Raw genomic sequence first — 23,168 nt, 5'->3', positions numbered from 1 at the left:
CCGTCAGCTTTGTGCAGCGGATGATACAGGGAGCACCCGGAGCGGGGGAAATGACCCAGCACAGACCCAGCTCTGCCCAGACGAGGCTGAAAAAACAGCTTTACCTGCTCTGCTTTTGCACCTTCTGGGACACCTTGGAAGGTGCCCGTGCTCCAGGCGGATGGGGCAGAGCCAGTGATGGATGCGCTCTCCCCTCCAAAACCCATCCTTTCATTAACACCTCCCCAAAACCCATCCTTTCGTTAACACCTCCCCCAAACCCATCCTTTCATTAACCTCTCCCAAGGCAAAAGCCGGCCGTTGTTCCCTCAGGAGCGGCCTCATGTGAGCGCTCGGCACGTGGGACCCACCACCGGCGTGGATGGAGCCCCCGCCTTTGCACCGAAGCCTGGGGCAGTTTGGAGCTGCTCCTCGTTGCTTCCCTTTTTCATCAGATCGAAATCGGGAGCGCTGGCCGGCAGCAGAGAACCACGTCGCCCAAGGGCATCACGCACAGCCTGCGTACAGCGGCTGGTGGCGCGGGGAGCAAGCCCGGAGCTGCCGCGGGGATGTCGCTGCCCCAGAGCGCCCGTCGTGGCCCACCCCAGCCTCCCTCTCTGCCAGCTCCGTCCCCGGCGGCTGCGCTCGCGTACACGCGGGCAGCGGCGCTGGTTTATTTGCACTTCTGGGTTCTCCCGTTGCGTTCATCTCCTTCATTGACATCTGCAGCCGGGGATGGGAAACATCTTCCCAGCCAGCAGCCAAAGCCAGCACCCAGCGGGTGGCAGCCAGAGGCCCGGCGGCACTAAAATGGGGAGAAGGAGCGGGAAAATGGGGTTGGCACTGGCAAAATTAAGGGGAGCCCACCCCAGATGGGACTCGAACCCACAATCCCTGGCTTAGGAGGCCAGTGCCTTATCCATTAGGCCACTGGGGCTGGGTGAAGGAAGATTTTCCCCTGTGGGACCTCGTGCTGTGGGGTGCAAACGTGGTCACGCGTGTAACCCGTGGGGGGAATCACCCCGGGGCTCCAGAGGAAGGGGAAGCAGAGCTGGGCTGTACCAGGAGCGGCGGGGGCAGGGGGCCAAACCTGGGTTCGCTTTTTCCCCCTATAAAGGGAAGGGGCGAGAAGGGAGGAGAGGGGGAAAGCTGGAGCAGGTTTAAAAATGGGGTGGGGGAAAAAAGGGCCGACCACGAAGGGACTCGAACCCTCAATCTTCTGATCCGAAGTCAGACGCCTTATCCATTAGGCCACGCGGTCACCGGTGCGGCAGCCCCCCCGGCGGCGCTGCCAACCCCCGGCACCGCTCCCCCCACCCCCGCGGGCTACCGGGGCTACCGGAGCCCCCGACCCCGGCTGCGCCGCCGGGCACCGGCGGGGGGGTCCCCGCTGCCGGGGCACGCTGCGATGCCAGCAGACGCGGCTGGGGAAGGAGCGTCCGTGGCCGCAGCCGTGGGGAAATCACGGGTGGGACGTGCCGGCCGCCACTGCTGCGCTGGAGCCGGGGGACAGCGCTGCAGCCAGGGCCCGGGTGCTTTGCCGGGGAGAAGCAGGGTGCTGGGCAGGGAGGGCTTTCGCGGAGCATCCGAGTCACCCCATCGCCTCACCTGGCACCCAGGTGCCGCATGGATCCGGCTTTGCCCCCTCCTCCGCCCCCCACGGCGAGCTGCAACGCGCGCAGGGTGCGCGGCGCAGCCAAGGGCCTTGCTGCGACAGGGCACAGCTTTTGGTACCAAAAGTCTGCGGAGCAACTGGATGGATTTGCAGCTCCCGTGTACTGCCATCCCCTCAGCTGCGGGCGGACGAAAGGAGGCCAAGTCGCCGCTCGGGGGGCTCAACGCTGTCCCACCTCCAGTGACACTGTCACCACCGGCGTAAGCTCCCACAGCCAACACAGCCCTCAAGCCCCAGCACAGAGGTCACCCCTCTTCTCCCCGCACCCCTCACATCTGAGTCAAACCCTGTCTCGTGATCCATTCGCTTCCCACCTCCTACCTCAGACACAGCCAGGGGCCACGGTAATAAGGTGCCATCTACGATGTCCCAGTGGGATGGGACTTTCCAAGCACAGATGAATTGGAGCTGCTCCCCTGCAAGGGAACCATCACCTCGAGCACCTGAAGGTATCGCTGCAATCACAGCATAAAAACCAGGCAGTGATGGAGAGGAGGGCGGCTGAGGGAAAGACAGACGGAGATGTGAAAAAAAAAAAAGTCTCCGAGTCTTTCATCTTAACAGCGAGGACTTGGAGCAGCTCCTCGAGGGCAATGGAGATCAGCAAGGAGGTAGAAACAGAAAGTCAGTGGGTGCGTGGCAGGTTCAGTGCTTTGGGAAACGGGGACAGGCTCCAACAGCCCGCAGGCTGGGCTGCCATGGCACGGGGCCGGCTCGAAGGAGAGCAGCCTCCCCTCCGCCTCCCCAGCAGCACCCCTCACGCTGCACAGGCGCTGATTCCGCCTCCATTTCAGGGGGCTCGCAGGAGACTCTCAGCCCTGTAAGTGAGACCAGATTTGTTTCTGAGTGGCTCTGGCTCCTCGCCTTTTCTTTGCAGAGAAAGGCCCTTTCTTTTCCTCGCCCTCAAATTGTTGGATTTTTTTTTAATGACCTTATTTTTCCTTGACCACAACTAAAGGCTGCTCCCAAGAGCCAGCTGAGTGCATCAAACCATTAGCAAATTCTTCCTTCCAAAGCAAATAAATACATAAGAAGTCTAGCTTCTGTTTACAAAACATCCGTCCCTCATTAATAAATATCAAATCAACTTCTACATAACAAATGACGTGCCCTGGAACTGTTCATAAGACACGCGGTACCATTTGCCTCCTTATTTGGGAGCAGGAGAGGATGCAGCCAGCTTTTATAGCCATCCTCACCTTTTCTCTCGGGACAGGTAAGTTCAAGCGGGATAGAAAAGCTTGGAGGAATTCTGTTCTCATCCATGTGAGAAGGGATTCGCCTGTGTTAACGCCGTTTTCCACATCCACAGCTCCATACCCTTTCTCCTTTGGTACGTCTCTCTCTCACAGGCTGAGATCTTGCTTGATCCTTTTCCGATTCAAGCGGAGTCTTTTTTTCTAGCAGGGGCTGCTCCGAGGTACGTCTGCACCTACTACGATGTGGTTGAGTACCTGAACGTTTCCTCTCACAGCAAGCTGCACGCACACATACTGCCCAAGACGAACTTGAAGGAGCCTCTGGAAGTGAAGATGGATTTTATGCTGGTGGCCATTCTCTCTGTGGTAAGGACCCAAACCTCCTGCCGAGTCCACAGCAGAAAGCGGGGTGATTGCTAGGTTGGGGTCCGAGTCTTCTGCCAGGCGGGGCTGGGCCAGCAAGGCCACAGGGATGAGAATCAGCCCCTTCCACTTCTTCAGCTTTCTGCTGTTTGAAAGCATTTTTGGAAGATCTGGAGTATTTTCTCCCTCCTACTTCAAGAAAAAGTCCAGAGGCAGGCACGGACAAACAGCCCGCTTTGTACCAGGCTCTGGAAGCGACTGCGGGGTGCCTGAACCGAGCAATGCAGTGGCAGGGCACTGGCATGGAAATGTTAACAATAATCTATTTTTTTTCAAACCATTGGATCACGTGCTCCCTCTTCTCCGCGGCCGTAGGACCAAGGCCCTTGAGCTCTCCTCCTGAGCTGAGTTTCTGCAACCTGTCCACTGCAAGAACGGGGGAGAACTTCTGGGCTCTGCATGGCATGTACCTAAGAAAATCAGCTGAATATCTTCCCTTTTGTTTCTCCAGGTCGAAAAGCTCCAGACGGTCACTTTTTACTTTGTGTTGAGCCTGGTAGGTCCCTCAAGGGTGTTTCTCGCCTGTGATGCCCAGCACGATAGCTGGTGCCAAGCCCGACACTCATTTCTCTCCTGCAACTTCTTCCCCCAGGAGTGGAAAAACTCTTTTGCAACCTGGAACCCGCAGGATTTCTGTAACATTTCCAAAGTCGTTCTGCCCACGGATACGTATTGGTCTCCCCCCATCTTCATTTTAGAGCGGTAGGTTCCCCTTTCATTTTTATCCGCTGGCTTAACAGAAATACAATGGGTGCAAACTGTTGCTGTTACTGTAGGAAATGGGATAAACTCATTTGGTTAAAAGTTGTTCCCATGAGCTCTCTGTAACCAATAACCTCGTAATTTAGATTAATGGCGACCACAGTTCATACAAAGCACTTTGTGGCTCTGTAATACTGTAACGTCTCCAGAAACGTCCCATCTGGGCTGTAGTTAAAGCCGAGGAAGCATCAGAGGCCGGCAGCGTCGCGGAATGGGATGACCCTTAGCCGTTTGTTGTAAGACAGGGGACAGCCCGCTGCGGGTCTGACAGAGGGACGGCACCGCTGCCGGCCCTTCGGCCGGGGGGAAGGACGGGGAGGCAGCTCTGCAGAGCCAGCAGCGAGCCCCTGCCCCGGGTGGGAGTGGGAAGCGGAGGGCAGCGAGCAAGAGCTTTCCTTAGGAGGTGCAGGGGGAAAAACCAGCTGTCTTGTGCGTCAGCTCAGCTGCTACAAACCTCAGCCCAGAGGCGCTCACCAGCCCTTCTTCAAGCCCCAGGTTTCCTCTCCTCGCTACTACCTCCAATGGCGGGGTGACAGTGCGGAGCCCCCCCCAAAAGGGTGCTTACAGAGCCCCCAAAGGGTGCTTACAGACCCCCCCAAAGGGTGCTTACAGACCCCCCCCAAAGGGTGCTTACAGAGCCCCCCCAAAGGGTGCTTACAGACCCCCAAAGGGTGCTTACAGACCCCCCCAAAGGGTGCTTACAGAGCCCCCCCAAAGGGTGCTTACAGACCCCCCCAAAGGGTGCTTACAGAGCCCCCCCAAAGGGTGCTTACAGACCCCCCCAAAGGGTGCTTACAGAGCCCCCCAAAGGGTGCTTACAGAGCCCCCAAAGGGTGCTTACAGACCCCCCCCAAAGGGTGCTTACAGACCCCCCCAAAGGGTGCTTACAGAGCCCCCAAAGGGTGCTTACAGACCCCCCCCAAAGGGTGCTTACAGACCCCCAAAGGGTGCTTACAGACCCCCCAAAGGGTGCTTACAGAGCCCCAAAGGGTGCTTACAGAGCCCCCAAAGGGTGCTTACAGAGCCCCCCAAAGGGTGCTTACAGAGCCCCAAAGGGTGCTTACAGACCCCCCAAAGGGTGCTTACAGACCCCCCAAGGGTGCTTACAGACCCCCCAAGGGTGCTTACAGCCCAGGCTTTTGTGGGACTGAGGAGCGTGGCAGCGTCTCGGAGCTCGGTCGCTCTCCACTTTTGTTTCCTCCAGAGTGAACGGACAAAACTCCAACTTGGATTACATGGCCATCACGCACAACGGCAGCTTTAATTCCACCCAGCCCTTCCAGGTTACCCTAACGTGCGGCTTGATGATCCTCAAGTTTCCCTTTGACACCCAGACGTGCAACTTGAGCATAGCTTCGTTTCTCTACCCAGGTACGGCAGCACGCTGAGTTTTACCGTAGCTGGGCTAAATTTGCAGGAGGAGGACTAGGTGAGATGGACGCTGGCTAACTCCTGGGCTCCCTTAGCAGCACCGCACGCTCACGCTTAGTGGGGTTGAGGTCATGTAACACCAGGAAAAATGAGCTAAACCGCTGTCGTTCCGCGTTGGCGTGTTTCCCAGCAACACCTCTGGAAGCATCTGGATGTTCTGTGGCCGGTACCCGCCCCGCCGGGGCTGGTCTCCACAAACCAAGAGACTAGCAGGCTTCTTGCAACAAGGCTACTTGTTCATAAAGGATTTTGCAGGGCTGCTCTTTAAACATACCTGGAAGCCATGGAAACGAGAGGAAATGAAGGACAGTTTCAGGGATCCACACTGCAGAGTTCATCCCAGCAGGAAGGGTTGAAGAACAAGCAGAGGCGACACAAAACCCTCAGCTCCCATCCGCAAAGGACAACTGACCTAATTCACCAGAGCTTTCCCCTCTGATCCACCTTCCCAGAGGTCCAGCCAAGTCTCTTGGCCAGAATCCTTTTTAATTTAATGGGCTAAGAAACCCCAGCAGTGCGAGCAACATCACCTTTCCCCATCTGCACGCGCTCTTGGTTGGGAGGGAAAGGGAGAGGAAATAACTGACCTCTAATAAATACCTAAATTTTGCAACTTCTCTCCTCTCCCTCCTGCCCAAGCAGTAACAGACCTTATCATGAAGACGAGACGGACACCAGCTGAGATGATGAGAGACAGCCAGAGTTACTTCCTAACTGATGGAGAATGGAAGTTCACCAACCTGAGCATCATTGAATACAGAGAAAAGCTGGACGATGAAGAATTTTCTGTGGTCACCTACGTGGTACGGCAATACTTCCATATTATATTGTGCTGATTTGCCACCAAAAAAAAGTATGAAATAAGATAATTTTCTACATTAGGGAACAAGCATTCACCCAATGCAGTAAGTTACCTCTTGCTCACCTAAATTTTGTCCATCTTCTTCAACAGGTTTCCATGGAGAGACGACCCACTCTGTATATTTTGAACCTGATCCTCCCAACGTGCGCCCTGTATCTGCTGGATATGGCTGTGTTGTTCGGACCCAGCTCTCTCGAGGAGAAAATCAATTTCCAGATTGCCATCATCCTCGGCAGCTCCATGTTAGCTGTGATTCTCAACAACATCCTTCCAACTTCCTCCAACAAACCACCCGTAATAGGTACCCGTCTTTGTTGAATAAAAACTAACTGCTTTTTACGCAGGTCCCGGCTCTAAGGGAGGTCTTTGGGCGTTTACGGACACGTTCATGAACGCTGAAGTCACGACCAGCTGGGCTTTATCAGCTTGCTGGAGTTAGAAATTTCCCCTTTTCCCCACCGGGCGACTGAACGCAGATAGGATTACAGATTCCAGAAAGCGATGCCAATTATCAAGGGTTTTCTTTGTTTTCATGTTGTTCTGTAGTGGTATTCTTCTTGGGCACCTTCCTGCTCATGATCATGGCTGTGTTAGACACCTTCTTCCTATTGCACCAGCAGCGCAAATCCCTACGCCTCGACAAGGTTCTCGGAAGCTTCCAGCAAGGTAAAGCAACCCATAACCTCGTAAAACAAGTGGCTTGGGTTACGGGCACTTTACTGCAGGTGCCTTCGAGCGAGGGTGGGTTTCCTCGGGGCAACCAGTGCCCCAGACAGCACCCGTCGCGGCAGCCACCCGCCACCCCCCCATACCGACGGGTGCCGCTTGCTCTTTGCAGATGCGCACGCCGAGCCGGCGACGCGAGCCGCGAACGCCCCGACCACCAAACCGCTCGCCAAGGAAGGCGCCCAACTGCCGAACCTTCCCCAGGCGGCGCAGGGCAAGGGGCCGCCAGCCCAGCCCCGCTGGCAGCCGCAGGAGCAGGACCTGTTCCTGCCCGTCCTGGAGAAGGTGCTTCTCTACAGTCACTTCTTCCTGTCCCTGGGGTTTTTTGCTGTTATTTCTCTAAAATGGAGCAGCTAGAGACCAGCTCGGCACAGGGCTCCTTCAGTCTTTCTCCGCTGTGTTGCTTCTAACCCCTCCGCTGTAATTATTCTCCTGCTTGATTCATAGAGCTGCAGTTGTTTCAGTTGCTGAAATAAAAAACCCCACAAACGTGCAAGGCATGAGACCTGCATGCTTACTGCTTTGCACTCTACTTCAGTAGAGAGTTCAGCTACGTACGTTCTTCGAGTATTCTGTGGGCTAGCGAGGTACTTGAATAAAACAGTTGTGAAATTGGGGGATAATACCTTCATTTTAGCCGTCTGTAATTCTTACCACAAGCGTGACCATCAGAAAAGGGAGTTAATGCCCTTCTCTTATGGTGACATTTCCGTTTTGGAGAAAGAATTCCACCCCAGATAATTAAATAAAACAATTCAAGTCTGAAGCGTTGGCGCTATTGTTTCTGTGCATTTCAGCGAGATCCACACCAGAGAGCCGGGACAGAGATAGGATCACCAGGATTAACGGGGTGATACTTGGGATGTTTTAAAAAAATAAAAAAAGAACTTCAATTATTTTTTTAAGTGTATCTCAACACATCTATGCTCCAACTCACAACCAACCTAGAAAACAGCCCTGGACCTCTGCCTGTAGAACTGCTGAGACTTCTCTCCCACCACGCGGCAGATCACTACCAAATACAGCCCGGCACCGCAAAGGGCTTTGTACGTTCAACTTCTCAGCAACTCTTTGCCTGCAACGGCAGAACTACTACATTCCCTGCACCAGGGGGTTACTGAGGTGAACAGAGAGTTTATTTGCGTTACAGAAGATGCAACAGGACTCAGTTTTATCAACAGGCCTAGCTGGGATCTTGGTCCTTGCTACAGAAACAAGCTCACAGGTAGAAAAGACAAAATCCAGGAAAACAGGGTTGTTTGCAAGTCGGTGTATTGTTCCACATTGCTCAACACCTTGCAACCTCATGTCTAAGATCTAAGCCACAAACAGGAGGGGAAGCACTTTTATTTAAAAGACCATCGAGCCTGGCAGTCGTTAGACAAACTGCTTCCAGACAAGTTTACAGATCAGCAATCGGTCTGTGGGGCCAGTACGGGTATTTCTCCATGTCCAGTTTGGTTTCAGGGAAGGCTTCGTGCAAGTCTTCAAACGTCATCTGTTCAAAGGGAATCATGCTTCTGAGCTTCTGCAGCTTGAAGGGGGAGCAGAGACACACACGTTACACGTCACTTGTCAGCAAGAAAGAGCAAAGCACACGCTAAGAACAAGGTGTGTGCCAGGCTGGGTTAAAGGGAGTACTCACGAAGCAAAGTCCAGACTTACTTGTTGCTCGTACTGGGCAACCCGAGCTTTGGAAGCCTGCACGTATTCAGCGGTGCTCTTTGCCTGCAGGAAAGCAGAGGACGTGGTGAATATGGTTATGATAAAGACAGCGACTTAGAGCAAACCTGCAACCCCACGCTGTAAGTTGGCATTAAAATTCATTGTCGTTACACTAGGTAAGTGGACAGAATCTTGATCAAATCCCAGAGAGCCAAACCCTTCCACGGGCAGAAATCCTCTCGCTTAGCCAAAAGCCAGAGACGCGTGCGAAGACCAGAGGCACGCTCTGGCCCAGGCTGCCCTGCCTGCGCAGGTGCGCGTACAGAACACCCCTTCCCTCTCACCCCGTCCTCACAGGGGGCAGAGACAACCCCGGCATCAGGGAACAGTTTAAACACTTACAGCTTCCTGCTCTTGGGCATCAATTTTGGCAGTTTGTGTATCCACTGGCTCAGGAACCTTTAGTGCACTGAACTGTAAATCAAAAGAGAAAATTTGTTTGATTGAAATAATCCTTCACACCAAGCTCATCTTCCCTAGCAGCAGGGGAGCATTCCCTCCTTTCTTCCTAGGATATGCCCACAACATGGGAAGTTAACAAGCTTTCTAAAGCTGATCACTGCAGCTTGACTGCATCCTTCACAAGCAGCGCTGCTCACCCGCGAGCTGAAAGCAAGCTGTTCTGCACGGCCTGCCACCACCGGGACAGGTAATAGCACACACATTCATCACAGCGCCGCAGAGAGCAAAGTGCAGCATTGCAAGGAAGCCTAACACCAAAGACTGATCATATCACAGCCTTTATTTCCCCCCGAGACAAAGTTCGCAGATCCATCCGAGGCCCGTGGGTCCTCCCGCTCTTGGGAGGCCAATTTTCACAGCGCCAGTGACACCACGCGTCCTTCAGCAAAAGCCTCGCTCGTGCTCTTCAACTCCTGCTTGTAAAGAGGGTGGCAACCCCTGCAGGCATCCGCTAGCCCTGCACCTTTCAGTGCGCAGAGCCACGCTCCCCACCTCCTTCCGTTCGGTGAGTTAAGAGAAACACTTTGAGCGTTTGCTTCAGGAGAGGCACTACCCCAGAATTCACGCCTGCAGCCAAAATAATTTATCAAGTTTTCTTTCACCAGCTGTGCCAAGGTTTCCTCCTGAAAGATGGCACTGAAGTGACCTCCTCGAGGTCAGCGACGCTGATCTGCGGGACGTGAAGCTGGGGCATCTGCTAGCCAAAAGCAACCTCCGCTGCCAATTCTGGCGTTCTCCTCTCAACACCAAAGACATTCCCCGTTTAAACCTCCAAGAAGAGCAACAACCAGCTGGCAGAGACCGACCTTCTTCTGAAACTCATCCACCATGCCAGCTTTAGCAACAACAGCCTTGTAGTGAGCCCAGTCGATGGCCGGGGGTTTCTCTGGCAGGGCGGCCAACCTAAAGAGACGGAGGACAGCAGTCACAACCAGCGCTAGAAGTAACCCTGCGCTATCATTTGCTCTCTGCCACAGTTACTTTCCAGAGTGTCAACAGAGCCTGCTAAGTCTAATTTAAATATTTCCAGGTCCATCATTAACAAGCAGCGATGAACCACTTCTGCAAACCCCTCTGCCCTTGAAACAGACTTCGCTATACGGACGAGAAGAGTTGAGCCTGCAGCCCTGCTCCCCTTCAAACTATTATACAGCGTCTCTGGGCGCGGCCCTGTAAGAAAGGGTTAGGCAGTTTTCACAATACTGCGCTAGAGGCAATCAGCAATAGGAACTGTAACAGCCAACGTTTGTACCAAGCAGCGGATGCTGAAGCATTTGAGAAGACTCATGAATTCCTACAGCATTTAACAGAACAACAAAGCTTGCAAAACGTTTTGAACACGCCAAAGCAAACTGCTTTCACAGAACTGCTTTTTTACGTTTCAGCTATTGTTTTACTCTGGGGAGAGTTAGGTAAAGACAATTTGCCAAAAAAAAAAAGCCACCAGCTGTCTTGAAGGTGCCCTGCCAGGACACTTCTGCAAGACCACGGTTACCGACAGCGGCTCACGCCGGTACCGCAAAGGCTGAAGGGTTCAGCTGAGGGGTTGAACCGCCCCACACGCGGGCGCCGGGCAGGCACTCACCGGGCCGACAGCGCGTCGCTGCGGGTCTTCAGGGCGTTGAACATGGCCCTCTGGTTCGGGGGCACCCTCTCGGCGAAGGCCGCCCAGTCAATGGCCTTGATGGCAGCTCTGCGGCCCGCCATGCTTCCAGCCTGCGCCCGGGGGAGACAACACCGGGGGGGGTTACGCTGGGGCGGGGGGGAGCGGGCAGGACCCAGCGACAGCGGGGGTGGGGAGTGACGGCTCCGGCCCGGGGATGCCGGCACCGAGGGGTGCGGGATGGGGCGGGAGGGAGGACGGGGACACGGGGGACAGGGACACAGGGGGACGGGGACAGGGGGGACGGGGACACGGGGAGCGCTCCTCAGCCCAGCCCAGCCCCGCCGCGGCCTCACGCCCCCACCCCCGCCCAGGCCCACCCCGGCCCCTTCCCTCCCCCAGCCCCGGATCCCCCTCCCCGGTTCACCGGCCGGTCCCCACCCCGCAGGCCCCCCCGGCCCCGCCGCCCCCGGCCCCGCCGCGGCGCTTCCCCGCCCTCACCTTCACTGACCGCCACCGCCGTCCCCAGGCGCAGACGCCAGCAGAGACGGAAGTCCCACCCCCGCCGCCCAATCAGAGCGAGGCCCTACCGGAAAGCGTCATTCTCCGCCCTCCCGGTGACCGCCGCCGCTTCCGGCGCGCAAAGCACTTCCGGGACGGCGGCGGCGGAGCGGGGCGGCGCAGCGCAGCGGGCGGTGATGGCGGCGCGGGGGCGCTGAGCGGTACCGCCATGGCCGAGCTGGCGGCGGCGGCAGCGGAGGGGCCGCCGCGGGGCCGCACGCCCAGCCCGGGCCCCGGGGGCACGCCGGGACCGCCCAGCCCCCGCGCGGCCGGAGCGGCGGCGGGCTCCGGTGGGGCGTTGTCCCCTCCCGGCGCGGCCCGGCCGCCCGCCGCCTCCAAGTGGGTGCGCCTGAACGTGGGCGGCACGTACTTCGTGAGCACCCGGCAGACGCTGTGCCGGGAGCCCAAGTCCTTCCTGTGCCGCCTCTGCTGCCAGGACGGGCCCGAGCTCGGCTCCGACAAGGTGAGGCCGCGGCGGGGGGCGGCCCCCACCCCGCCCCGCGGCGGCGAGGCCCCGGGCCCGGCCGGTGACCGCCCCTCCCTGAGCCGCCTCAGCCCCCACGGCAGCCGGTGTCACCGGGGGGGCAGCGCCTCGACTTGCTGTACCGGCTGGGTGACAGCCCCGGCCCCGGTGTCCCCAGGGCCACCACCCCCAGCCCCGCTGTACTGGCTGGGTGACAGCCCCGGCCCCGGTGTCCCCAGGCCAGCACCCCCGGCCCCGCTGTACCGGCTGGGTGACAGCCCCGGCCCCGGTGTCCCCAGGCCAGCACCCCCGGCCCCGCTGTACCGGCTGGGTGACAGCCCCGGCCCCGGTGTCCCCACGCCAGCACTCCCAGCCCCGCTGTACCGGCTGGGTGACAGCCCCGGCCCCGGTGTCCCCAGGGCCAGCACCCCCGGCCCCGCTGTACCGGCTGGGTGACAGCCCCGGCCCCGGTGTCCCCAGGCCAGCACCCCCGGCCCCGCTGTACCGGCTGGGTGACAGCCCCGGCCCCGGTGTCCCCAGGCCAGCACCCCGGGCCCCGCTGTACCAGCAGGGTGACAGCCCCGGCCCCGGTGTCCCCAGGCCAGCACCCCCGGCCCCGCTGTACCAGCTGGGTGACAGCCCTGGCCCCGGTGTCCCCAGGGCCAGCAGACTGGGCCCCGCTGTACCGGCTGGGTGACAGCCCCGGCCCCGGTGTCCCCAGGGTCAAGATCCCCAATGTTGCTTTATGGCCCCGGCAGCCCCTGACCCTGCAGCGTGGATGGGCCGATCTCCGCGGCAGCCCCGCTCCCGCGGTCCCCGGGACACGCGCCGCTCTGGCACACGCCGGCTCCTTGTCCCTCGTGTCCCGTTACACGGCCGCGGTTTTGGCCGCATCCCCAAGAACGGGGCTTAGGGTCTGCCCTCGTTCCCGTAACACCCCGGCACTGTGGGCACCGACGCCCTCCACCTCCCGCCGCGGAACCTTTCTGAGAAACAGGAATTTTAATGATTTCTCACCCTCAGCATGTGTTGGGTTGGTTTTTTTTTAATATATCTCACTTTGCTCTTGTAAAAGATCACACTGCACGTTCCTTACACGGGTGGATAGTTTTGCAGTTGTTGCAGTTTATCGTAAGGATTTTGCAAACAGTTATTCTTGTAATTGCAGGTTTTCTGTAGGATCCACTGCCCCAGGTTTTGTAAATATTTCGTGGGTAGGTCAGACTGAGAATTATTCAGGTGTCTTGCCACTCTGTTCAGAGTTTAATCAAAAGATAAAGCCTGGTTGTGATCAAAATAGCAGTCGCCAGCATCAGTGAATAGAGGAGATGACATTTCAGAGTGGGTTTTGTTTTTTGTTTTTTTTTTTTTTTTCCACAGTTTTTATTGCTTTAGAGCAGATTGACTGGCAGGACAAATGTTGCTTTAAAATGATTTAAAGGAGTGATATGAAAGACTTCTGGGCAGGCTTTGTCAGCGCTTCAAAGCTGGCTCAAGAGATGTTTTTGGTTGCGAATCGTTGGTTATTTGATGGCAATAGTGTATTGCTAGAGACAAGGATGGTACGTTGCAATGTGCTTTTTCAGTAGTAGAAAGGAGAAAAAAAGAGCTGCTTAAACCATCACAGGCTGCTAGCTAGAACTGGAGATTCAATCTTCCTCCAGAGTTTCTTGGCTAAACTAGTCTGGAAAGCAAATTTAGATGCAACACAACTGCCAGCTTTTGGTTTTTAATATTGCAGTGAAGAAAAACAGCTAAGCCCTGCTTTTCTCTCCAGGTACATAAACTCTGTTATGGAAGTGCTTAATCTGAAGCATCTGCCAGCATCATTGAGCTGCAACATTTGTAGCCGAGTTCAGATATTGGAAAAAAAAAAAAAATAATAATGTTGGTTTGAATGTGGAGTCATGAGTACACGTTTCACAGGCAAATGAATCCAGGTTCTCAGAGAAAAACTGTTCAATTTATTGTTTTCAACTGAAATTATTTTTTTCCTGGTACCACTTAACCACCCCCGCTTCATTCCTGTACGCGCTCAACAGGATGAGACAGGGGCGTATCTCATCGATAGAGACCCCACGTATTTTGGTCCGATACTGAACTACCTCCGACACGGGAAGCTCATCATAAACAAGGAGCTTGCAGAAGAAGGTAAGAGAAAAATGCAGGGGAAGCACTGCAAATGCTGTCTGATGGCAGCATCCGAGCGCCATCATCAGAAACTTGCCTGAGTGCGCAGGGTTCCCGAGACGGCGATGTGTAAGGGTGTGAGCAAGCCGCATTTCCCAGTAGTGCTGTTAGTACTGTTGGTTCCTCAGAAGGATGCTCGTTAACAGGGATTAAATCGCTAGATTCTGTAGCTTCCTGAAAGCAGAGGCCTGCAGCTTACAACACGAGCCATCGCTCTTCTGCTTAGGTCAAAAGCTTCTGTTAGCAGAGCAAAAGATCTGTCAGCACATCTCCTCTCCCTCCACGGACAGGAGTTCTCTGCAGGCAGGCAGCTTTGGTGACTTTCCCCTAACGGGGCTGTGTGAACAAAACAGAGATTGTACCACGAGGTTTCTGATAATCCCAGGGAATGGGGAATAATCTTTCTTAAAGATCCTGTAAGGGACAAAAGGAGGTGACAGCTAGTTGGTCATTTTCTTCCAGCCTGCGAGCACGAGATCAGTGGCACAGTCTATTCAGCGTTCGGGGATTTCCTCACATCTGGGCTAGATCTGGAGTCAGGAGCAGCTGCTGCATCCTTGTAGCAGAATCATCTTCACTCTACCCTGGACACAGTAACAGAATTTCTCTCTACTTTTGGTTCCTTTTTTAGGGGTACTGGAAGAAGCCGAGTTTTACAATATTGCATCTCTTGTGCGGCTGGTGAAGGAGCGGATACGGGATAACGAGAACAGAACCTCTCAAGTAAGGCACAGGAACTTTTGCGTTATGAAGTCAGTCATTTTCTGTAGCGTAGTAGAAGGGCGTGTGGCTGTAGATGCTCCTAGTAGCAGATTTTTTGTTTAGTCATCTTTAAGAGGTGGAATCGGTGCTTTTAGGTAGATCTGAGGCACAGCGAGGAAAGAGTATCCATTATGGTTTTATAAGCACAGACCACTGAGTCATCTTGTTAGCACTGCAGGGCAAGACAACAAACAGTTAAATGAGAGGGGCCAGGAGCAAAGACGGGTGGTTATAAAGCAAAACATACTGCTTTGGTGTGTAAGGAAGAGTTCAAACTCTTCCTTCTCTAAATCGTTTTCTTCCCTTCCTATCTGTCTCTCTGTGGCAATTTTTTCCGTTGCTGCTCAGCTGATATTAACACACCCACTAGATTCAATTGCAGAAGAGAAACACTTTCAAAAAGCACTAAATGGCTTTGAAAGCCAAGGAAGTTTTGCTTTCACTGGCCCTTAGACACATAGAAGGCTTTTAAGAGAAGCGTGCCAACCGCATGTACCCGCTTTAGGATCGGTTGGATGGTCGGAACATCAGAAAGCCTGTGGGGCTCAGGCTTCCTCAAATAACAGATAAGAAATAATAAAAGACGACAGAGCAGGAGAGGCTTATTCATTTCCTAGCTTGATACTAGCATAACAATTACTAAACTCACACTTATTTTTATTCTCCGTGCTTTAGGGACCTGTGAAGCATGTGTACAGAGTCCTGCAGTGCCAAGAGGAGGAGCTCACACAGATGGTGTCCACTATGTCCGATGGCTGGAAATTTGAACAGGTACCATTACCGAAGAATGGCAGAATCCCTTTGAAAGCTGCATATGGAATAAGCAGAGTTTGCTATTTAATTGCACTTCACACTGCTCTGCTCTGCTCTTCTGAATAAGCAGTCTGAACTGAGCAGCAGCCCACTTCTGTGGAATAACTGACAGGGAAAGGCAGAATTTACTCAAACTGCCAAGAGAGATGTCATTTTTTCTCTCAGGACTTCTTGTATCCTTGTCAAATCTAGAGCCATTCTTCCCTTCTCCTGCATTTCATCACATATACCAGACCCCAGAACAACAGTTTTATCTGGGAAAATTAATAGAGCCATGAAAAAACACAGCACGACTTTTCTGGAAGCTCAAAGCCACGACTCCCGCATTTGCTGAAGAGGTGCTGAGTGATGTGAGAAACACACTTCCTGCAGATGCCTTTGTAGCGCAGCCGGTTCCAGAGCTAGGTGTCACTGAAGTTGCATATGGCATTAGTTCCAGATTTGGTTTCTGGAATTGCATACAGTCCTCGTATTTAGGAGGATGGAGAACTGGAAACCAGCTGGCCTGCATGGTAATGCTATATTAGGAAACTGCGGAATAGGCTCTGTGGATTACAGCTCTGCTGTCTTCCCAATTAGTCCAGCTTCAGTACAAGTGGATGTTGTGGGAAATATGCTGACACGAAGTGAGGCGTAGGATTAGCAACAGCACTTTGCATCACTTGTTCATATATATCTGTTCTGTAGTGCCTGAAAACTCCTATTGCGTAGTGGAGAGGCAGCCAAAAACTCTTGCCCCTGTGAGCCGGTAGGGAAATCTTGTGACCAAGAGCCACTGGCTGCTTTATGGAAATGCAGTTCTCCAACACCCAGGTTTTACTGTCCAAAAACGTACGGAACAGATGTTGCCTTTCACACATGCACGTACACACCCCCAAAACCAAAAGGCTATAGGCAGTGCCCTACACAGGAATCTGCAGCCTTACATCTTTCCTAGCCTTGCTTTTCAAATCTATAACAATAGGGTCGAGATAGTGGTTACAAGCAAATGCTAGTGTGTTCCCTTCCTGTTCCCTCCCTCCCTCCCTCCCTCTGCCATCCACAGCCTTTGCACAAACCACCGAGCTCCCTGCCAGCCTCCTCCTTCCTGGACACTGCAAGCACCAGCAAAATTTCCTGCACATCCCGCTCCAGCGTGCTCCCACCATCAGGAGCTGTTCTTGCCCTCCCCTGGGACTTGCATTCAGCTCAAACCCCCCCGAGGGCAGCAAGACCGACAGATAGGATGCTTTGGTCAGGGCTAGACCTCACACAGCAGCACAGCCTCTCTCCAGCTGTGAGATGGTCCAGGCTGGGTCACAGAGCAGGAACGTGGCAGTGGTGCAGCACGGGATATGTCCCGTGCTGAAATGGGCCCTGCTGGGAGGCACATTGTAGCTGCAGCCTATTGCCGAGGTCTTTCCTCAGATGTGCAGCCCAGCGTCGCTTCTACCCTCCCCCAAATCACACCGCTTGGCGTGCCGAGACGTGTTAGGAAAGATGGTAACAGATCCACGTATCGGGGACAGAGAGAGCACCTGTTGCTAAGTCTTAGCCTGGATGCCAGTGGTTGAACAGAGCAGATGTTCCCTTCATGGGCTCTTTGCATCCAGTCGCTTCATAATATCAAAAAGACTGGTTCAGGAACCTGCAGGAAAGCCAGGAGTGGTAAAAGCTGTTGCAGCCTTACTGCCTGTCAGGCTTGGGTTCTCAGAGGAGCATGTGGTCTTTCAGGTTCTCTGCCTTGTACCATTCAGTCCTGCTTAAATTAAGGATGGAATAGAAATTTGCTATTTTAAACAGAAATCCATTCTCCTGTCCACCTACAGCTCAGTAGTCTGGAAAATGGCTATCTTTATCAAAAGACACTTTGTGTTTGTTGAGTAAATAATGATGTGTGGTATTGAAATACCCAAGAGCTTAAACAGTCAAGACAGGGAGCAGGGAAGCAAAATTCAAAATAAAAGAAATCTTTTTTTATCCTCTGTCTGTTGCCCTCAGCACAAGCATCAAAGCCTGTTTAAAAGAGTGCTGGAGGCCAGTCAGTACGACAGCCCCGAAGTCCTCCCGCAGCTGCGCTGTGAGCGTATAGATAGTCGTCTGTCTAGGAAGGCTGTTGACTGCATCTGTCTCCTGTATAAATACGGAGCGCGCTCTTCTAAAATCCATCAGGACATGGAAGTTAGGGTGCACGCTGCGTGTTAGAGTTTCCTAGATATACACGGTTGATAAGATTCACACTGCTTTCTTCAGATTACTTAGATTTATGATCTGGAAAGCAGAACTGAGTTGTAAATGACAAATTAGCTCTGCGCTCCAGGGTGTCCTTTTAATGTAATAAGGATCAATGAGACAGATGGGATGGCTTGGATCGAGTCCAGACCCCTCATCACAACAGTCATAGAATATAATCCCATTTACACAGATATCAAACTCCATCCTGACAGCATCTACGTAAAGAATGGTGCCAGTTTGCCAGGTGTCCCCTAGTTAATGTAACATCTGTCCATGGAAAAGAATTGTCTTTCCAGTTGTTACACATGGAAGTCAAAAGGCAAGCCGAGAGCCAAGGTCGGTGTAGTCTGGACCGGGAAGTCTGCATTGCCTGCCCCATATCTGAATTAGCTGGATATTATCTATTGCAAAATCTGCCACGCTCTTCCTTTTTCTGCCCTCAGTAGTTGGAAAATGTTCTGTTGTGTTCAGCATTGCAGTTCCAGGCTGGAATTTCTTCCTGAGGCTCCAGGTGCCACTAGAGGGCTCTGGAGCTTGGCCGTGTCCCTGGGACACGGGGGGACACGCAGGACGCTGGGGGTCCCGAGCAGGTCTCGCTGGACAGTCGCATCTCGCAGAGCAAGTGTAGGAGCAAAGCAAAAGTCAAGACTTAGCGATAGTTACCTTGGCTGTCTCCTGTTGTGCAGCTAATCAGCATTGGATCTTCCTATAACTACGGAAACGAAGACCAGGCAGAATTCCTCTGCGTTGTGTCCAGGGAGCTCAACAATTCCACCAACGGCATTGTCAAGGAGCCCAGCGAGAAGGCAAAGGTAAGGCATCTGCTCGGAGGTATTGACCTGAATTCCGCTATGCAAAGAAAAAGCCCTTCTTACACTAGCCGATCCACGATGGGCAGCAGCAGTTCCGGGTGCCAGCTTTCCTGTTTCCTCCTCTATGCATGATCTTCCCCCTCTGGAAGATGTCATGGTTTACTGTAGGACAAGAGCTATGGCTATTTGTACATTTCAAATTAAGACCAAAAAATTGGAGGAAAGAGAGAGACTTGAAAAAGGAGGACAGCATAACAAGGGCCTCTGAGATTGGTCACATTTTGTGGTTGAAGGATACTGCAGGGAGAGACAAGCTTTTTTTTCCCCTCTTTCAATCCACTCTTTTTTTTTTTTTTTCCCCCCAGGATAGCAACAAAAGGCGACAATCTTAACTCCTGGCAGGCAGCTAAGCAGGATTTCTAGAGAAGGGCTCAGTCAGCTTTAACCAGCCTGTCATTTGTTGTGGTAGCTTAAAACCCAACAAGCTGCTCTCACGTTAGCCCATCTTTCCTTTCTCTGCAAAAAACAAGGACTCTGAACGTGAACTTTTGCATCTAAACTTGTCCAAGGTATTTAGAGAAGCTCTCTTCTTTTTCAGATTCTTCAAGAGCGAGGATCCCGGATGTAATTCAAGCGTCCACGCTGTTAAAACTCCCAGATGTCAAAAGGGCAGTCCCGCTGGGCAGAGCGCCTCTCCGCAGCGCAACCTTGCCCTTGTACAGTAACCAAGCTAATGCAAAGCAAAGCCGAGCCTGTCCTGCCAATGGCGAATAATTCTGGTCATAACCAAAGGCTTCCCTCTTACCCTGGAAACCAAGGAAGGAAAAGACTCTTCCAGTTGGATAGTCCTTTCCACAAGTATTTGTTTTATTTTCTTGGCCAGCGCTGTATTGAATTTTTCCAACAATGGCTGGGCCGGATTCCCAGTCGGAGCCTTTGCGAAGGTTGCTCAGGTCCGCAGGCCCTTGTGATCAGTCCCACCTTCCGCAGGCTGGCGTAGGTGGGAGGATCTGGATCGGAGCTGGGCCATTTCTCGCACCCAGGTCTGCCACCAGAAGAGTGCAGGGAGCTCGCAGTGCTCCCCCCGATCAGCCAGCCCCCCCCCAAATCAGAAGAACAGGGCTTTAAAAGGAGGAACAAAACAACCACTCGTAAAAACCCCACACAGCCTTTTTCCATTCTTGCTTTGTATTTGTTCCGTGTTCAATTCCTGAGAGCTGAGTTTAGGTCCTAAGGGGAGCGGAGTCGCGCGTACATCTAGCACGGGTCTCGCTGTTAACACTAATACATACGGGCTCCTGGCATTTCCCAAAGCCCATTACTTCGCATGCGTAAGCAGAGAGACCTGTGCTCACCCAGAACAGCGACAGGGCGGTAGTTCTGTCCTTTACGCTTCTCTGCTGCAGAAGAGTGGTGACACCTTCCCCTCCAGTACCCTGCCACGGCCATATCTCAGCCTGGTGCCAAGGCACGAGGTTAGGGACTTGTCGCTGCCAAGTTCAGCTTTGCCTTGTTTGTCTCCAGCAGCGTGGGCTCTGTCTCCTTCCTTCTCACCAAGGGAGGACTTCAGGCAGAATTTCTTTCTTACTGTAGCAAGCAGGTAGGTTTGTTTTAACCCATGAGATCCTTTGCGGAGGAGATCCCCTATTTACATGCAGTGATTTATCTGCAGCCCCCTCACGTCCCCACCTTTAAGAGATCACCTCAAATTACAGAGGGGCATCACAGAGCTGGGGGGGTGGGAAGTTGCCAAACTGTTGTAATGTTTCTTGTCCAAAGTGATGTGTCGACTTCTGTGACTTTTCTCTTTTTTTCTTTCCTTTTTTTTTTTTTGGAATGCCTTGGATGGATGTGCAAAATGTTCGTTTGTGCCTCTCGAATTCTGATCTTAGCCAAACTGCAGTCACTGGTTCCCCTCTGTTAATCTGTGCCACCCCTCACCAAGGGCATGTCCCTCCTCGTCTGGTAAATGGAATTGCTTAGGAATTTGCTGCATGTTTTTCCCTTTTCATCCTGGCTTTGTTCTTTGTAGCCTAAGTGTCCAGGCACTTGGGTCTTTTTGGGTCAAGTCCCAAACTGACATTAAACACAAAGCTTCAGAGACGCTGGAATTCACAGATGCTGACAAGCTCAGAGCAGATGTTTCTCCACAAGGTATCAGAAATTCCTCACCTGGACTGAGGAGTTGGGCTCCTTTCTGGAGGACTTCAGCTACCTGTGGTCTCCTTAAGGCTTTGAGATAGAATTAGGCAGGTTTCCCATCTTATCCCTTGCTGACAGGGCCTTGCGGCAGCTTTACCAACGGTCCAACAACCAGTTCAGCAAACGAGGTGCAGCAAAGACACCGCTGCGCTCTGCCTCTTTCCAGTCCTGTACGTACTCTTGCCTGTCCTCTCCCATCCTGCTTTGCCAACGTATCTCCTCCGGTGGAGGCTTTGCCTCATTCTCAAGAGAGACTGGTGAATTATCTGCGCTGGTTTAATCCTGGTAACAACAGACTGTGCCAAATGTCTGAATTCACATCGTGTCAGTTACAGGCTGTTGAAATGCAGCTGGCTTGCCGTCACGCTGAAGAACCCAGCTCTTCTTCTTCCCTCCATCTTCCCTGTTTCGAATGTGGTGAGATGGTATCGGTGTGGTTAGACCGTACGCCTTGGCTGGGCCCAAATAACACTGTGATGTGTATAGATCTCCCTCCTCTGTCCGTATCTCGTAGCCTCGGTCATTGTCCGTCTGTGCTCCCAGCTAAGAAGTCAAGAAGCGCATGTATGCGAGTTAGCAGCCTAAAAAGCCCTTTAACACTCTCATCTGTCGTCTTTCCCTTCCTCAGAGGAGGGAGTTTCTGGGAACTGGTCAAGAAATATCAAAGTAAAGGCAACAGGAGCTGGTCCAGCTGCTTTTGTCACATCGATGCTAGCTGAGCGCCTTGCTGTTCGCGGAGCTCAAAGCAGCACTAGTTGCAAAGGGAGACGGTACAGCTCAAGTAGATAAAAACGATACCTCGTTGCTTTTCTGCATCACCAAACATGCCATACGCGGTGAAGCCCACCGGAGGACTGCCTGATGCAAGAGCGATGCCATCACTTTCCCCCCTGAGCCAGGCAGCCTAAAAATTGCCCTTGCCCGTTGAGTGGAACAGCTATTTCTCTCGCATGCAGAAGACAGACTATCAAAGTTGCGTCTTGGTTTTCCCCTCCACGCTGCTCTCTGCGGCAAGGACGCGCTGGGGGGTTGAAGACGCTTTGGGTTCGCTTGCAGGGTCTTTACGTTTAACAGAACAAGTTTATGGTAGATAACTGATCGCCGGTACTGGACCCTCGAGTTCTCGGGCGATATTTAGGACCAGGCGTGCAGTCCATCCAGAGCAGGGACGTTCCCAGTGGAGGATTTCTCCTTTCCTGACTGTGCTGGGTCACCTTTACCCTCAGACCAAGGCTGGTCTCGGCATTACGCACCAGTTGCATCCCTGCTGTGCTCGACGGGGCTTTTCCTTCCATTGCCTTCCACTCGGTCACAACTATATCAAAACTAGCGCTGAATTAGGATGAAATTTGTCCCGTTCACTCTAAAAAAGGTAGCAGGTTGTGGCGAGTAGGGTAGGTGAGCAGGGGTAGGTCTGCTGGATGTCCCAGAGCGCTTGTGCCTCTTGGGAAGGTTCGCTTCAAAGCATTAATCCTGGGAACGGAGAGTATGACACCTTGGGGTTTTTTTAAAACTTTCCCAGTGGCCTAAATTGTTCCATTATGGCAAGACTGGAAATAACCTCTCGAAGTGTCTTTGTTTCTGCACATTTTTAAAAGTCGATTTTTCTCAGGGGCGACTGAGCGGGCGGAGGCGACGGGGGCACGGTTCGCTGCAGGGCGCCGGGACGGAGCAGCTCCCCAGCCGCGCCGCGGGGCCGGGGGCTCCTCCCCTCGCCTTTGCCTGCAAACCCGGAGCTTTTGTACAGTTTGTCACGTGTCGGTGCCCTTTGCTACTGTTTCTCTTTGTTTATTAAATGTGTTTGAATAACAGTTGAGATGCTGTGATTGATTTTTTTTTTTTTTCAATAAAGATTCTGAAATGGGTTTGAAAAGTTTGAAGAGTTTGCAGCCTGCTGCTTTCTCTGCATCCATTTGCCACCTTACCGCACAAATACTGCGTTCATGTGCAAATTGGGTACCTGCTTCGGCCTCCAATTCATTTGTAACAGTGATTTGCCAGGAGGAGAGCATTTCCGAGTCGTTGGTTACTTCCAGAGAAAAAGGCAAACTGAAGCAGGTTTCTGATTTTCTGTTATACAAAAGAATCTCAACTTCTACATTTAACTTTACCGTTTCTGCTGTCAGCCCCAAGCAAGCAGAACGTTAATACAAGCGTTAAACGTGAGTAGCTAAGAAAGGAACAGGGATTTTTTTGGCGGCTTTCATTTACTAAACCCCTGCTCGACTCTGGACCAGCGCACGTGGCAGAGGTCCGACCGTTGCAGGCAGCTTCGCCCCTTCCTCCACCAGAAAAGGCCCGGGC

General features: G+C 53.2%; 2 protein-coding genes across 3 annotated transcripts; one reads left to right on the top strand and one right to left on the bottom strand.

Annotated features, from left to right (window-relative positions):
• Positions 1–8,312: 8,312 nt before the first annotated feature.
• Positions 8,313–11,408, bottom strand: ATP5PD (ATP synthase peripheral stalk subunit d). Its single transcript, XM_082326936.1, has 6 exons — positions 11,349–11,408; positions 10,830–10,960; positions 10,051–10,147; positions 9,125–9,196; positions 8,723–8,785; positions 8,313–8,591 (listed from the first exon to the last, which is right to left on the bottom strand). Exons 2-6 carry the CDS (start codon positions 10,949–10,951, stop codon positions 8,460–8,462), a joined length of 486 nt encoding a protein of 161 aa, XP_082183062.1. The 5' UTR covers positions 10,952–10,960; positions 11,349–11,408; the 3' UTR covers positions 8,313–8,459.
• A 140-nt stretch (positions 11,409–11,548) lies between these two features.
• KCTD2 (potassium channel tetramerization domain containing 2) lies at positions 11,549–22,719 on the top strand. 2 transcript variants are annotated; one of them, XR_014229731.1, is made up of 7 exons: positions 11,549–11,871; positions 13,914–14,022; positions 14,693–14,784; positions 15,499–15,594; positions 18,537–18,662; positions 19,261–20,262; positions 20,555–22,719. XR_014229731.1 is itself a non-coding variant. In XM_082326808.1 (6 exons), the coding sequence occupies exons 1-6, from the start codon at positions 11,578–11,580 to the stop codon at positions 19,288–19,290; spliced, it is 747 nt and encodes a 248-aa protein (XP_082182934.1). In that variant the 5' UTR covers positions 11,549–11,577; the 3' UTR covers positions 19,291–22,719. The 2 variants fall into 2 exon arrangements, 1 of the variants encoding a protein (XP_082182934.1); XM_082326808.1 differs by having other exon boundaries at positions 19,261–22,719.
• The last annotated feature ends 449 nt before the right edge of the window (positions 22,720–23,168 follow it).

The sequence above is a fragment of the Platalea leucorodia genome (genome assembly GCF_965183815.1).
Source record: "Platalea leucorodia genome assembly, chromosome: 14".
Lineage (NCBI taxonomy): Eukaryota > Metazoa > Chordata > Aves > Pelecaniformes > Threskiornithidae > Platalea > Platalea leucorodia.
The sequence above is the reverse complement of the archived record's forward strand: the minus strand, read 5'-3'. Positions and strand labels throughout refer to the sequence as shown.

Excerpts from the sequence above, each read along its gene's own strand:
- ATP5PD (XM_082326936.1), bottom strand. The coding sequence starts at position 10,951 with ATGGCGGGCCGCAGAGCTGCCATCAAGGCCATTGACTGGGCGGCCTTC. Across the intron at positions 8,786-9,124 it reads ATGCCCAAGAGCAGGAAGCT|GCAAAGAGCACCGCTGAATA; the intron begins GTAAGTGTTTAA and ends GCTTTCCTGCAG. Across the intron at positions 8,592-8,722 it reads TTGCCCAGTACGAGCAACAA|CTGCAGAAGCTCAGAAGCAT; the intron begins GTAAGTCTGGAC and ends TCCCCCTTCAAG.
- KCTD2 (XM_082326808.1), top strand. The coding sequence starts at position 11,578 with ATGGCCGAGCTGGCGGCGGCGGCAGCGGAGGGGCCGCCGCGGGGCCGC. Across the intron at positions 14,023-14,692 it reads CAAGGAGCTTGCAGAAGAAG|GGGTACTGGAAGAAGCCGAG; the intron begins GTAAGAGAAAAA and ends TTCCTTTTTTAG. Across the intron at positions 18,663-19,260 it reads AGCCCAGCGAGAAGGCAAAG|ATTCTTCAAGAGCGAGGATC; the intron begins GTAAGGCATCTG and ends CTTCTTTTTCAG.